Below are 12,172 nucleotides of genomic sequence, written 5' to 3' on the forward strand. Positions count from 1 at the left end.
GAGAAGAGAGAGAGAGAGAGAGAGAGAGAGAGAGAGAGAGAGAGGAGAGAGAGAGAGAGAGAGAGAGAGAGAGAGAGCAAGATGTAGCAGCTACAGGCAGGCAAACCTTCCTTTACGTTCTTGATCCGTCGATGTGTTGTGACCATTCAGGTATGACCCCTCCGTCCTTCAGCTAGACCGTTCTTCTGTGGTGGACTCGTCACTCTGGCATGAGTGGACACACACGCAAGCCCCCACCGGCCCTGCTATAACACCGTGAGTTAAACTGACCGATCCCTTTGTTCGGTCTCCGATGCCCCACACCTTCCCCTGGGTTCCAACACTCAAGCAGTGCTCAATAGTGTGTCTCCTGGTGTGTCTGAAGGGTGTCACCCCAGACCTCACTTTTATCCCTGCTCACGGGGTCTCAGTTGTCCATCAATTTTAAATGACTGTGTCCATCAAACCAGCCCACTCCAGCTGTCCACTGAGGAATTTTAATGAACAGAATGGTACAAGGTGAACAACCCTCTGAGAAGCCATAAGTCTTTCAGAAGTCATAAGATGGTGGATCAACAAGTCTCACTCACCTGCTTTATCTCTCTCTTATCTGTAGCAGATGTTCCAATTCCAGCATGTTTTCTCTTACATCTCTCTCTCTCATTAGCAGCATAGCAACAGTAACGGATTGTGATTCTCCAAGCGGGGGGGACATGGGCAACTCTGTACCCTTCTGCCCATCAGAGCTGTTCATCCTTCGTAACACCCCCATCCTTCTGAGAATTTTCACTAAGGTGAAAATTAACTAATACAGCGTCTTACAGGATTACTGTGCTTCATTATGATTATTTTGGTATCTTATTTTATATTATTAGCTAGCTTGCCTTATATTTCACCTTTTCTCTGCTTATTCCTTTTTTAATTGCCTTCTTTTGATTTTTAAAAGCTGCCCGATTCACTAGCTTCAACTATTTTTTCTATCTAGGATTTCATTTTAAATCAGTATGTGGATAGTCCAACAAAAGCAGGAGATGTCCTGAAACTGATGTTGGGTATTTATGCTAGCTAGACACCCGGACCATTTGGTAGGTTAAAGGATAGGGCAGAACTCCTTAAGTTTCAGAGAGATATAGAGAAGGAAAGTGTAGACTTTGCGGGAGAGTAAAGAATTGGATCAGGGTAAATTACTAATTCCCTAAGCAGGAACTGTGGAGAGTTAATGGGAGACAACTGTTTCTGACAAGTCCACATCTGACATGTGGAGGGTGTTTACAGTCCATCTGCACGGAGTATAGGACGGGTATATTCCAGTATGACGAAATGACAAGATTGGCAGCGTCAGAGAACCTTAAATATCGTGAGAAGTGATGAATTTAGTCAAGCAGGAAAAGGAGAAGTATGCAAAGCTCAGGAAAGTCGAATCAAACAGAGCCCTCGAGAATGTGTGTGAGGTCCTTAATGAGTAACTTACATCAGTGTTTACCAAGGAGTGAGACAAGGAAGATAGGGTGATCAGTGCGGAGAGTACAAGTATACACAGGTATTTTGAAGTAAGGGAGGAGACAGTGTTGGGTCTCTTCGAATGCATTAAGGCGTATAAGTCTCCAGGCCCTGATGGGATATACCCCACGTTACAGAGAAAGGCAAGTGAAGAGATTGCTGGGGCCTTGACCAATACACTTGTGACCAGCCTAGCCACAAGCAAACTCCGGGAGAACTGGCTAGTACCTCATATTGATCCGTCATTCAAGACGTGATCCAGGGAATAATCCTGATGAACATTGAAACTGCCGAGAGACAGTCGGCTATGAACCAAGTGCTGATAAATGGGACCAGTGTAGACAGTGAGTGGATGGTCAGAACAGGTAAGGCCTGCCAAAGGCTGTTCCCGTGCAGTGTGATCCACCACTCCGAACACGCTAAATTAAAGATGGTGGCACCACAAGGCATTGACTTCAAAGCTCCACACCCCTCTCCAATTTAAAATAAACCGGACTGAACCCCTTTGTCACCACTGCGAATATCTGTTTCTGTCAAGGGAACATACAGACTGGACACGTCAGCTAAACAACTGGCAATTGATGACTTTCCTTAGTCTTCTTCCATTAATGTTGCTGCCTTACAGCAAAACCAACCCTCTGACTGGGTCAGAATCCGTGATTAAATCCGGCCCCAAACACTGTGCTTTCATCATTGCACATTGTAACTTGAACCATCTCACTGTGGGTCTGATGGAGACACAAACTCTGCCCTCTAATCATGCGATCACATCTCCCCTGCTACTGACATTTTAAATACCCTCAGAATGGCTTTCCGATTTAGTCTGAAGGTTATGGAACATTCAACTCGTTTTCAGACTTGACAAACCATGTCTTCCCAAAGCCAGTTCCACCTGTTGGCGTGTCCTCTATCCTCCAGCTCCAGGGAAGCTGCATTGCCATAAGACCATATGACCTCCTTCCAATCAGCCACTGATTTATCCATGCTGGAATCCTTCCTGTAATGCCTTGCTAAGCAGCCTCGAGTGTGGCACATTGTCAAAGGCCTTTCGAAAATCCAAGTACCCAACATCAACTTATTCACCTCTCTCTAACACGCCAGGTATTTCTTCAAATAAAAATAGTCAAATATCCTGCTACTAATTCAATATGCCAGCAACAACCTCCGACAAATTAGAGAACCAGTAAGTTTAATTTTTCGAGTTCTTCCATCACTCACTGATGAAAAACGGTTGCTGTATGTGTAAAGTAAATGCGATATCAGGCAAATTCACCAGCAGGAAATGGTCTAAATTTCATATGATGGCGCTGTGATCCTGCAATTTAATTCCAGTAAGTGAACAATAAACTGAAGGAGAAGGGCATCAAAATCTTTCTGTCGACTTTGACCGGTTGTTATCTCTGGGAGATGGTAATCTCGGCACAGCCGCTCCCCAATTGCCCATTACGCAAAGGTAACAACTGCGGGCAACTGTTAAAGATGGCTTTTCAATGGGCCAACTTAAAATCAGTGCAGGTCCAGGCTACGGGGGCACAGTTAAATCTGGAGAAAGGGAATGTCCGTTGATCAAAAGAGAACATTATTCCAAATGCATAATATTTCATCAGAGTTGAGAGCGCCCTTGCTTCTGCTCACTCTGTGCAATAAACCCACAGCGATCTTTGCCCTGAGCTGTCGCTGGAGTTTTTAATCTGACAATAAACTGGTCCCAAGGTGAACAATAACTCAAAGCGACGGCACCAACCGAACGGAACCAGGATGCGGGTTATGATTCCTCTCTGGAGGTGGTAAAATGTCGCGCACTGAAGTATTAATTCTATTTCGGACCACAAGTTAGAAAGACTCATTCAAGCAAGGTGAATCTTTGTGTGGTTTAACACAAGCGTTGTGGAACAAGGGGTGGCGTTACATGCTGAACAGACTGAAGCTCAGGTTTATGAGCGTGTTATCAACTGAACATTGCTCAGGGTGTGTTCATTTACTGTTAGTGACATGAAATTCAGATACTCGGATTCACTGAAGCCAGACTCAGGGGTCCAGCACCAGGTAAGAACAGGGACTGTACTGGGCTGCGTTATGGTGTTTTAAATACTTGTCACGGCAAGTATTTCTAGTTTTTCTACCGTATCAATACTATCAGTTGCTGTTCCAGGGGAAGCTGTAACAGGTGAAGGTAGATGAGGGTATTGTTAAGAGGTGGAACTGTTTTCAAAGGAAATGAGAATCAGAGTTTGGTGTTTCCAATGTTTTAATTTCCGCAGGGCACAGATTCCGGACAGGCAAGGGAGGGAAATGTTGCAGACTGTCGCAGGGATGTGTCACTGAGATCTCAGTCCAGCTGTGATCATAGAGAATGGCGGAACAGGACTGAGGGAGTGAATGCCCTGTTACTAATTCCACACTCTATGTGGTGGAACTTGAGTGTGTTTGGAATTCTCTTCCTCAAAGGAAACGAGAAGCAGGGATTATTTTCAGTGAGTTTAATTCCGCAGCGGAGAGATTCTTGACAGGCAAGGGAGTGAAGCGTTGCAGACTGTCGCAGGGATGTGTCACTGAGATCACAGAGAATGACGGAACAGGACTGAGGGGGCGAATGTCCTGTTACTAATTCAGCATACCAGCAACACACTCTGACAGAGAAGAAACGCAGTGAAATTAATGTTTTTACCCATCGTTCTCTGACAAGGAACGATACAAGTTCTTGTAAAATAAGTGCTAAGCTGTTGGATGTATGTGTGAAGTAAACGGGTTGCCAGGCAAATTCGCCAGCGGGATATGATGATAATTCCATATGATTGCTACTCTGATGTGGTAACTTGTTTCCAGTAAGTGAGCAATAAGCTGAAGGAGAAGGGCGTCCATATCTTGCTGTCGACATTGACCGGTGGTTATCTCTGGGAGATGGTTATCTCGGGACAGCTGCTCTCCAGTCGGCCCATTACTGCAATGATCCAACTGCGGACTACTGTTAAAGATGGCTCGTTATAAACAGGGTGACCTTGAAGTCTTCTCCAGGCAGAGGGGGCACAGTTAAATCTGGAGAAAAGGAATGCCTCCTGTTCAAAAGAGATCATTATTCCAAATACGTAATATTCCATCAGAGTTGAGAGCGCCCTTCCTTCTGCTGTCTCTGTGCAATAAACCCACAGCGATCTTTGCCCTGAGCTGTCGCTGGAGTTTATAATCTGACAGTAAACTGGCCCTAACTGGTACAATAAATTGAAGTGACGACGCCAGGATGCGGGTTGCGATTCCTCTCCAGAGCAGATCAAGTATTCTGGAGAGAGGAAATTACTGCACCGCTTGCACTGTAGTATTAATTCTGGTTCAGACCGCTTGTAAGAGTGACTTGTTCATGGAAATTAAGCTTTTATGTGGTTTAACACAAGCGTTGTGGAACAGGGTGTGGCGTTACATGCTGAATAGGCTGAAGTTCAGGTTTATGAGCGTGTTATCAACTGAACATTGCTCAGGGTGTGTTCACTTACTGGTAGCGCCATAAAATTCAGATGTTCTGATTCGCTGGAAACAGAATCAGGAGTCCAGCACCAGGTAAGGACAGGGTCATAGGGGAAATGCTATGGTGCTTTATTACGCCCTAGTAATGCTCTTGTTTCTATCAGTTCAATATTGTCCTTAGGGTTGCGCGGATTAACGAATGTGTGTGTTTTATTCTGTTTGTGTGTTTTTTTAACAAAAACTTTATATATCCGGCAGTGATATTTAGGATAAAAATTCCTGTAATAAATCTCACTGACAGTTGATAAAAGTATGGAAGTCTACACTCAGGGGGTACGTTTTTATGTACCCCTGTACCTAATGATGTGACACGGAGTGAATGCTCGGGGTTCACTGCGGCTGCACCCCGTCCAAATCCAAGGTTATGCGTTCAGTGATGCTCTTCTGCACGCCGCTGTTGGAGCGCATGCTTACTGGATTTCTTGCTGCCTTCTTGTCAGATTTAATCAGTCTGGCCAATCTCACTGAGCTCTCTCATTAACGGGGCCTTTAGAGCTGGATGTTCCTTTAGATTGTTTCCGGTCCATTCTCTGTAAACCGAGAGATTTATACTTGAGAATCCAAGCTGCTGATCAGTTTCCGTAACACTCAGACCACCCGGTCTGGCACCAGCGATCACTCCACGGTCAACAGACAATAGACAATAGGTGCAGGAGTAGGCCGTGCGGCCCTTCGAACCAGCACTGCCATTCAATGTGATCATGGCTGATAATCCACCATCAGTACCCTGTTCCTGCCTGCTACCCATATCCCTTACCTCCGCTATCTTTAAGAGCTCTATCTAACTCTTTCTTGAAAGCATCCAGATAATTGGCCTCGATTGCCTTCTGAGGCAGAGCATTCCATAGATCCACAACTCTCCGGGTGAAAAGGTTTTTCCTCAACTCTGTTCTAAATGGCCTACCCCTTATCCCTTATCCTTAAACTGTGGCCTCTGATTCTGGGCTCCCCCAACATCGGGAACAATTTTCCTGCCTCTGGCGTGTCCAATCCCTTAATAATCTTATATGTTTCAATCAGATCCCCTCTCATCCTTCTAAATTCCAGTGTATATTCCGGTCAACGTCACTTACATCGCATTTATTTCCTATTCAGTTTTTTGGCCTGAATAACAAGTGAACTCGTTGACCATACCTGAATGTGTTTATGCTTTGAGCTGCAGGCAGATGATTAACAGATTCGTATTAATGAGCTGGTATAGAGTTGTACCTAACAAAGAGGCCATTTAGTGCATTTCCCATTTAGGCAAACCCTCGCCCATCTCGAATATGAACACGGATGAGATCTGGGCCTGATTATTGACGATTTGCATGTTTGTAACAACAGGCTGTCGCTGTCAAGGCAGTGGATAAAACACTGTTATAAGGTGGGGATAATCTGGAGAGAGAGACCTGTCACTGTTCCCTCTAAACTGCGCGTCTGCGGAACCAAAATGCTCCCGCGAACGGAGCCTTTGTTGCAGCGCAGATGGAATTAACCACTGCCAGAAAAACGTTTACGAAATCTGACAGTTTTTCTTTTTTGTACTGAATTTTAATCCTATCCTTTAATTAATCATTAAATCAAATTAATGTTTCTTTCTTGTCAGTCTTCATTTTAAATATTCCTAGATACACATTACAAAAAAGATATATCTACGATGTTGTTCTTTTTTTGAGGCTGTGTGAAAATAAAAAAATGTTTTTCTCTTGTATGTCTTCATCCTTAAATATTCATAGATGCATTTTACAAAAGAGGACTCATCTACGATGTTGTGCTTTTCTCAGTCCGTGTGAAAATTCCCGGCTCAGAGCAATGGTTGATCCATGTAGCTGCAAAAATAGTAATTAGAGGGAACATTGGAGACCGAACCACGTTACATTCTATGCATATTAATCACGATTGAATATGGTACATTATCGTGCTTCCTGTTATAGAGGAGATGTTAAAAGTCAATAGAGTGGACAAAACAGTTTCACCGGGAGCCTCTCTGGTATCCAGGAAATAGTAATGAATAACGCAAGAAAAATTAATAATTATTTCGCCTTGTCCGTGGGAGCGGTCTGTGAGGCAATGAGGCTCAAGTGCTTAACAATACAGAACTAACGTTGAGCAGCGAATACATAGAAGGTCTATTTACTATAAATTCAAGAGCTTTTCGTTTTCGTTTCTCGAAATATCACTATTAATGCCCCGATAATCACTTTTACTACATTTTCTGAACACTGGGTGTAGTACCTCTCCCATTATAGGTATGAGCAAGGATGAGATCTGGGCCAAATTGCGCAATTAAGCGTTCAGCATATCACGCATCATCCTGGATAATCCCAGTTCTGATACTGGGTCTTCCACAGTGTCTTGTTCCACAGATCCAATCTGATGTACCGAGTTTCCAGCACTTTATAAGAGGACGCAGGAATATGGCATTGGGGCGGAAAAAAAATCAGCCATGATTGAATGATGGAGGAGACTCGATGGACTGAATCATTTCATTCTGCTCTGATATCTTATCATGACTGAATGATGAGTCCTTCATATCCCGTATGAGGATTTGTGACGTGTGAGGGACAATTACAGATTTGTTCCATGAGATCTTTTTATTTGTCTTCAGCGTTTAAATTTCAGTGAGATTCGCTTTTGAAAAAATTGAGCAGAAATATTTTTTTCCCTTTGTATTGTTAAGGTGCTTCATTATCTCTCTGGTTAAAGTTAGACCTGCGGTGAGAGATTTATTGGAAGAAAAGCCCACAGCTGGAAAGAAGCCACGAATGAGAACGAGGGAACAGCGACAAGTGAACCAGCCCGAGGAGTGAGAGTACCAACTGAAGAGAACCCTCTGACTCAGAGTTTTCATTGATTCAGTCAGGAGAAAGTTTGGTGAGTCTCATTCACTCGAACACTGGTCCTGTAAACATTACATATGTGTACAAAGGAAGGTACGAAATAGGTGGAATTCCTCTGTCAGTCCCAGTTGCAATCACTCCAGATCTGGCAATGTGCTTTCAGAAGCCCAGCTCTTTACAGTCAATCACATTCTCTGAGTGTTTGCTCATTTGAAGGTCCTGCATCATCTGAAGAAGCTTTTGGTTAGTTCTGATGTTTCCTTGTTACGTTATAATCATCTTAAAATGCGTTGACAATTTCCTCCCTTTATAAGAAGCCCCAAGTGTGTCGTGTTGTAGTGATTGTAGAAATGTGGAATTACCATGAACTGCAGCAACATGCCCTTGATCCCATTGGCTATTGCAATCTGCAGTGATATACTTACCCTCGAATATATCGTCGCGTAGGCCTCTGCTGAGAACAGACCATTTATAAAGCAAAATATCCCAACACTGCATTTTATTCAGTCCTAACTAGCACATGGCAACCCATAATTTACATTGACATACCTTGGCCTCATCAAGTACTTTTCTGCTAATTACATTGTCAGAACCTGTGAAGGTGACATTAAGCAGAGGTGGAAATTCAAAGTTATGTTCCAATGGACGTTGTGCATGGGACTTCATCAAAGCCTTTGACAAGGTGTCACGTGGCAGCTTGGTCTCGATGATCAGGTCCCATGCTGTCCGGAGAGAGCAAATTGGATGTATTCAAAATTAGCTTCAAGGTAGCAAGCAAAGAGTGCTGGTTGAAGGTTTCTCCTCGCAATGGAGGCGAGTAATTAGCGGTGTGCCGCGAGGCTACAAATTGGGACCTTGGATATTTGTTATTTCATAGCAATGATTTGGTTCCGATTACACAAGGATTACTTGACTGGTAATTTCGCAGAATGCACAACATTAGTAGTTGCTGTTCACAGAGAAGATTATCGTAGCATCTAGGGGATCTAAATGGACAGGGGCTGGTAAAGAGATTGCAAAGCCAATCTGATCAGCAGCGGATTCATGCAGATGTTGGGGATCATGTGGAGGAAACAGCCAGAGGAAGTGGATGAGCCAGGTGCAGTTGCATAATTCAAAAAGCAGTTGGGGTGTGTAGATGGAGTGAAAAGGCCAGAAGGGAGATGGCCCCATCACAGGAAATTGTGACCATCTCAGTGGGCACTGTGGTTGGCATTGTCTCGTTGGGCTGAACGCTCTGAATTTGGATTTTATTGCTCTGTGACTCTGTCAGTAGATGCGCCAGGTATCAGTGGACAGATATGGTGTGGAAGTGGTTACTAACAGGGAATGTTTGGTCCCCATGCCAAATGCTACAGGGGATGGAAATACTGTCATATTTGCAAAGTAGTCGCACTCTCTGACTCACCGTCTGCTTGTTGTGAAATTTAGAGCCTCGCCAGCAGGTGGCGCTGTCCTGCAAAGCAACCAAAGTGTTATCAAGACGACGACAATCAACAATCGCCAGTCAGACTCAGAATGGACAAAGGTATGATCACAGGAATCTTTGAATTAAACTTTTGTCGCATTTGTACACAATAGTTCAGATTAAAAAACTGACAGAGGCGTTAACAGTGCATAGAAAAGTTTCATCCAGCAGTGTCATTTATCCCACTGGTAAAGCGGCCTTCAGTAATTGATCAACCCAACAGTTCCAGCGCAGGGACCTGACACCAGTAATGGTCGAATCACTCCGCTCATCATACAAAGCTTCAGCTGAGTGAAAGGAGCAGGGGCTCCTGAATCAGGTGGTTGTGGGTGAAACACAGACAGGAATGTGACAGCGATCTTGTTGTTTATGTGAATGTTCAGGGTCAGGGTCCGTTTCACCTCCAGACAAGCCCTGATATGTAAGACATCCTCAACTTTCATTTATAAAATTCAGAAGCAGATGAAAGGAGCATTTCCGGGATTTCCGAGATTCTATGATAACACAGCATTTCAGGTTTTGGAAGGAAAGCTACCAACTCCCCCCTGGTTTTTCTTGCCTGCTACGCAAAGGAGGAGGGGTGTCACCGAAATCTGTTTTCTGTAGCGGAGCGGAGATCATTGCCGGTGCTGGGAATGGCTGAAGAACAGGAGGCAGCTCATTGTAGATACATTTGTGATCTGCTTCGGAGTTTTAACACCCCAGTGAATGTCTGGGCTGTGGAGAAATGGTGAACCTGAGTTTCTAAATATTTCCCTCTTGATATGATCTTCTACCTGAATTTAAATTCCCAGGATCTTGGCTGGGAAACCCGGCATAACCAATGACCAAATGTCTGTGTCACCTGTAGACATTGTGATTGTGCTCAAATCTGAGATTCCAGCTGGAATAAAAACGATGCTCCAGCCTGGAAACGGGTCTTTCGGCCCATATAATTCATGCTGATCTAAATGTCCCATTTTCCTGCCGTTTTCCCAAATTTCCCCCGTAAACTTCTTCTCCCCTTTTTCCTGCCCACATGCTCTCAATTTTGTAATTTTATTTGTGTTTGCGGCCTCCTCTGGATGCGTGTAATTTATACCCATCAGCAACCACCTGGAAAAATGCCTCTTTGGTCCCTTTTAAATCTCTGCCTTCGAGTCTCAGACCTCCTTACCCGGGCAAAAAGACTGTGACCATCTGTCCTATCTGCACCCCTGATTACTGTATGTGTGTGTGTAAGGTTTCCCTTCAAGCTCCTGAGCTCCAGGGCAAGCTGTCCCAGCCCAACCATATAACACAAAAAACAACACCCTAGCCCAGTACTGTAGTGTTCATTCTTCACTTCACACTTTCCAGCTTCATCACCTCCATCCTATAGATTAGCAACTGCAACTACACACAAAGCTCTATAACCAAGACTTTGCCAATGACATGCATAGTTGTTACATGATGATCAGCAGGTGGGGGATAAGATGGGAACCAGGGGAGAGGACAGCATCGATCTCAAGGGAATTGTCAGCTTGCGACCCAGGGGACCGGACGACGTGCGTCTCAAGGGAATGGTCAGTCTGTGACCAAGGGGACTGGAGAAAGCAACTCCAGTCCCCTTGTCCAGTCTCCAGTCCATCGTGTGACAAAGCAACTGGAGAATGTGTGATCCAGCAGACTGGACCGTGTGTAATCCCGTTGCTGGTCTTTGTGTGACACAGACTACTGGACAGTTAGTGACCGAGGGAGATTTTAGCTTGTGGAAGATAATCACAGTGATATTTCCCAGTATCACCGGACACCTGTGCATTATGATCCTGTGGTCATCCGTGCATTCAACTGCTGTGTTTAGTATTACTGTGCCGATCGTGCAATTTTACTGGGAGTAAATGTGTCCAGTCACCGGCTTATCGGGATGGTCACCTGACAGGATGTACGGTTCACATTAACCAGCACAGTTCCACTCCAAATCTGGTCAGCCAGAGACTCGGCTCCATTGCAATCTGAATCAGTTTTGCTCAGATCTAAATCATTCTCTTATAACCTGCAATTCATCACTTATTTCAGGTAGGAAATGGAAACGAGTAGCGAAACGACTGAAGAGGTTTTTACCAGGCGGATCATCGAGCGAAGATGATCTGGACACGGGAAGCAAGGTACCAAAGCAGGGTCAGATTGAGAGTGATGTCCCAATGGAATGCGGTCCGGCCCCAGAGAAGGAGGAGAAAATTCAGCCCAGAGACAGTGGCGTCAGAGACACCGATCAGGACCCTGGAACCGGCACAAGTGAGGCGACTGCCTGTCAGCTCGGAAGCTCATTGAACACAGAACTGTCAAGTCCCCAAGAAGGAGCGGGTGAGTGAAATATGAGTGTGATGTGCTCACAGAATGCGGCAGGGTGGAGGGTAAAGGTGAGGCCTTGTTGGAGGGTTGGTCAGAGGAGAGGGAAAATGTGTGGGTGTGGTACATGTGGTGCACTGGGCAGTCGTTACCCCACTACAGGAAATGTACTACCTGCTCTGAGGATTTTCAGGATGTGAATTGGAGGAAATGCAGCTGTCCAGATGAGGAGAGTGTTTCCGGGATGTGTATCAGGGGAAATGTATTCGCCAGGATTGAGAGAGTATCTCCGGGAAGCGAATATTACCAACAATCCCAACGTTTATGCCCATCCAAATGTAAATAGGTGAATGGGTTGGATTGGGGATGGACTGGTTTATATTAAATGTGGTCCTTCTATTACGTAATGCCTAGAACATTGTTGGGTAGGCTTTAAGGCAAGTGTTACATTCAAGTCAAGTCAAGTCACTTTTTTATTGCCATTTCGACCATAACTGCTGATACAGTACATAGTAAAAATGAGTCGTTTTTCAGGACCATGGTGTTACATGACACATTACAAAAACTAGACTGA

General features: G+C 44.6%; 1 protein-coding gene across 1 annotated transcript in view; it reads left to right on the plus strand.

The window, feature by feature from the left end:
- Window positions 1–3,471: 3,471 nt before the first annotated feature.
- LOC140722390 (uncharacterized) overlaps window positions 3,472–12,172 on the plus strand; it is a 62,683-nt gene continuing 53,982 nt past the window's right edge. The window contains exons 1-3 of the mRNA XM_073037141.1: window positions 3,472–3,525; window positions 9,252–9,348; window positions 11,326–11,613. Of these exons, the coding sequence (XP_072893242.1) occupies window positions 3,472–3,525; window positions 9,252–9,348; window positions 11,326–11,613 (439 nt within the window). The remainder of the gene's footprint in view (window positions 3,526–9,251; window positions 9,349–11,325; window positions 11,614–12,172) is intronic.

This window comes from Hemitrygon akajei, unplaced genomic scaffold (genome assembly GCF_048418815.1).
Source record: "Hemitrygon akajei unplaced genomic scaffold, sHemAka1.3 Scf000076, whole genome shotgun sequence".
Taxonomy (NCBI): Eukaryota; Metazoa; Chordata; class Chondrichthyes; order Myliobatiformes; family Dasyatidae; genus Hemitrygon; species Hemitrygon akajei.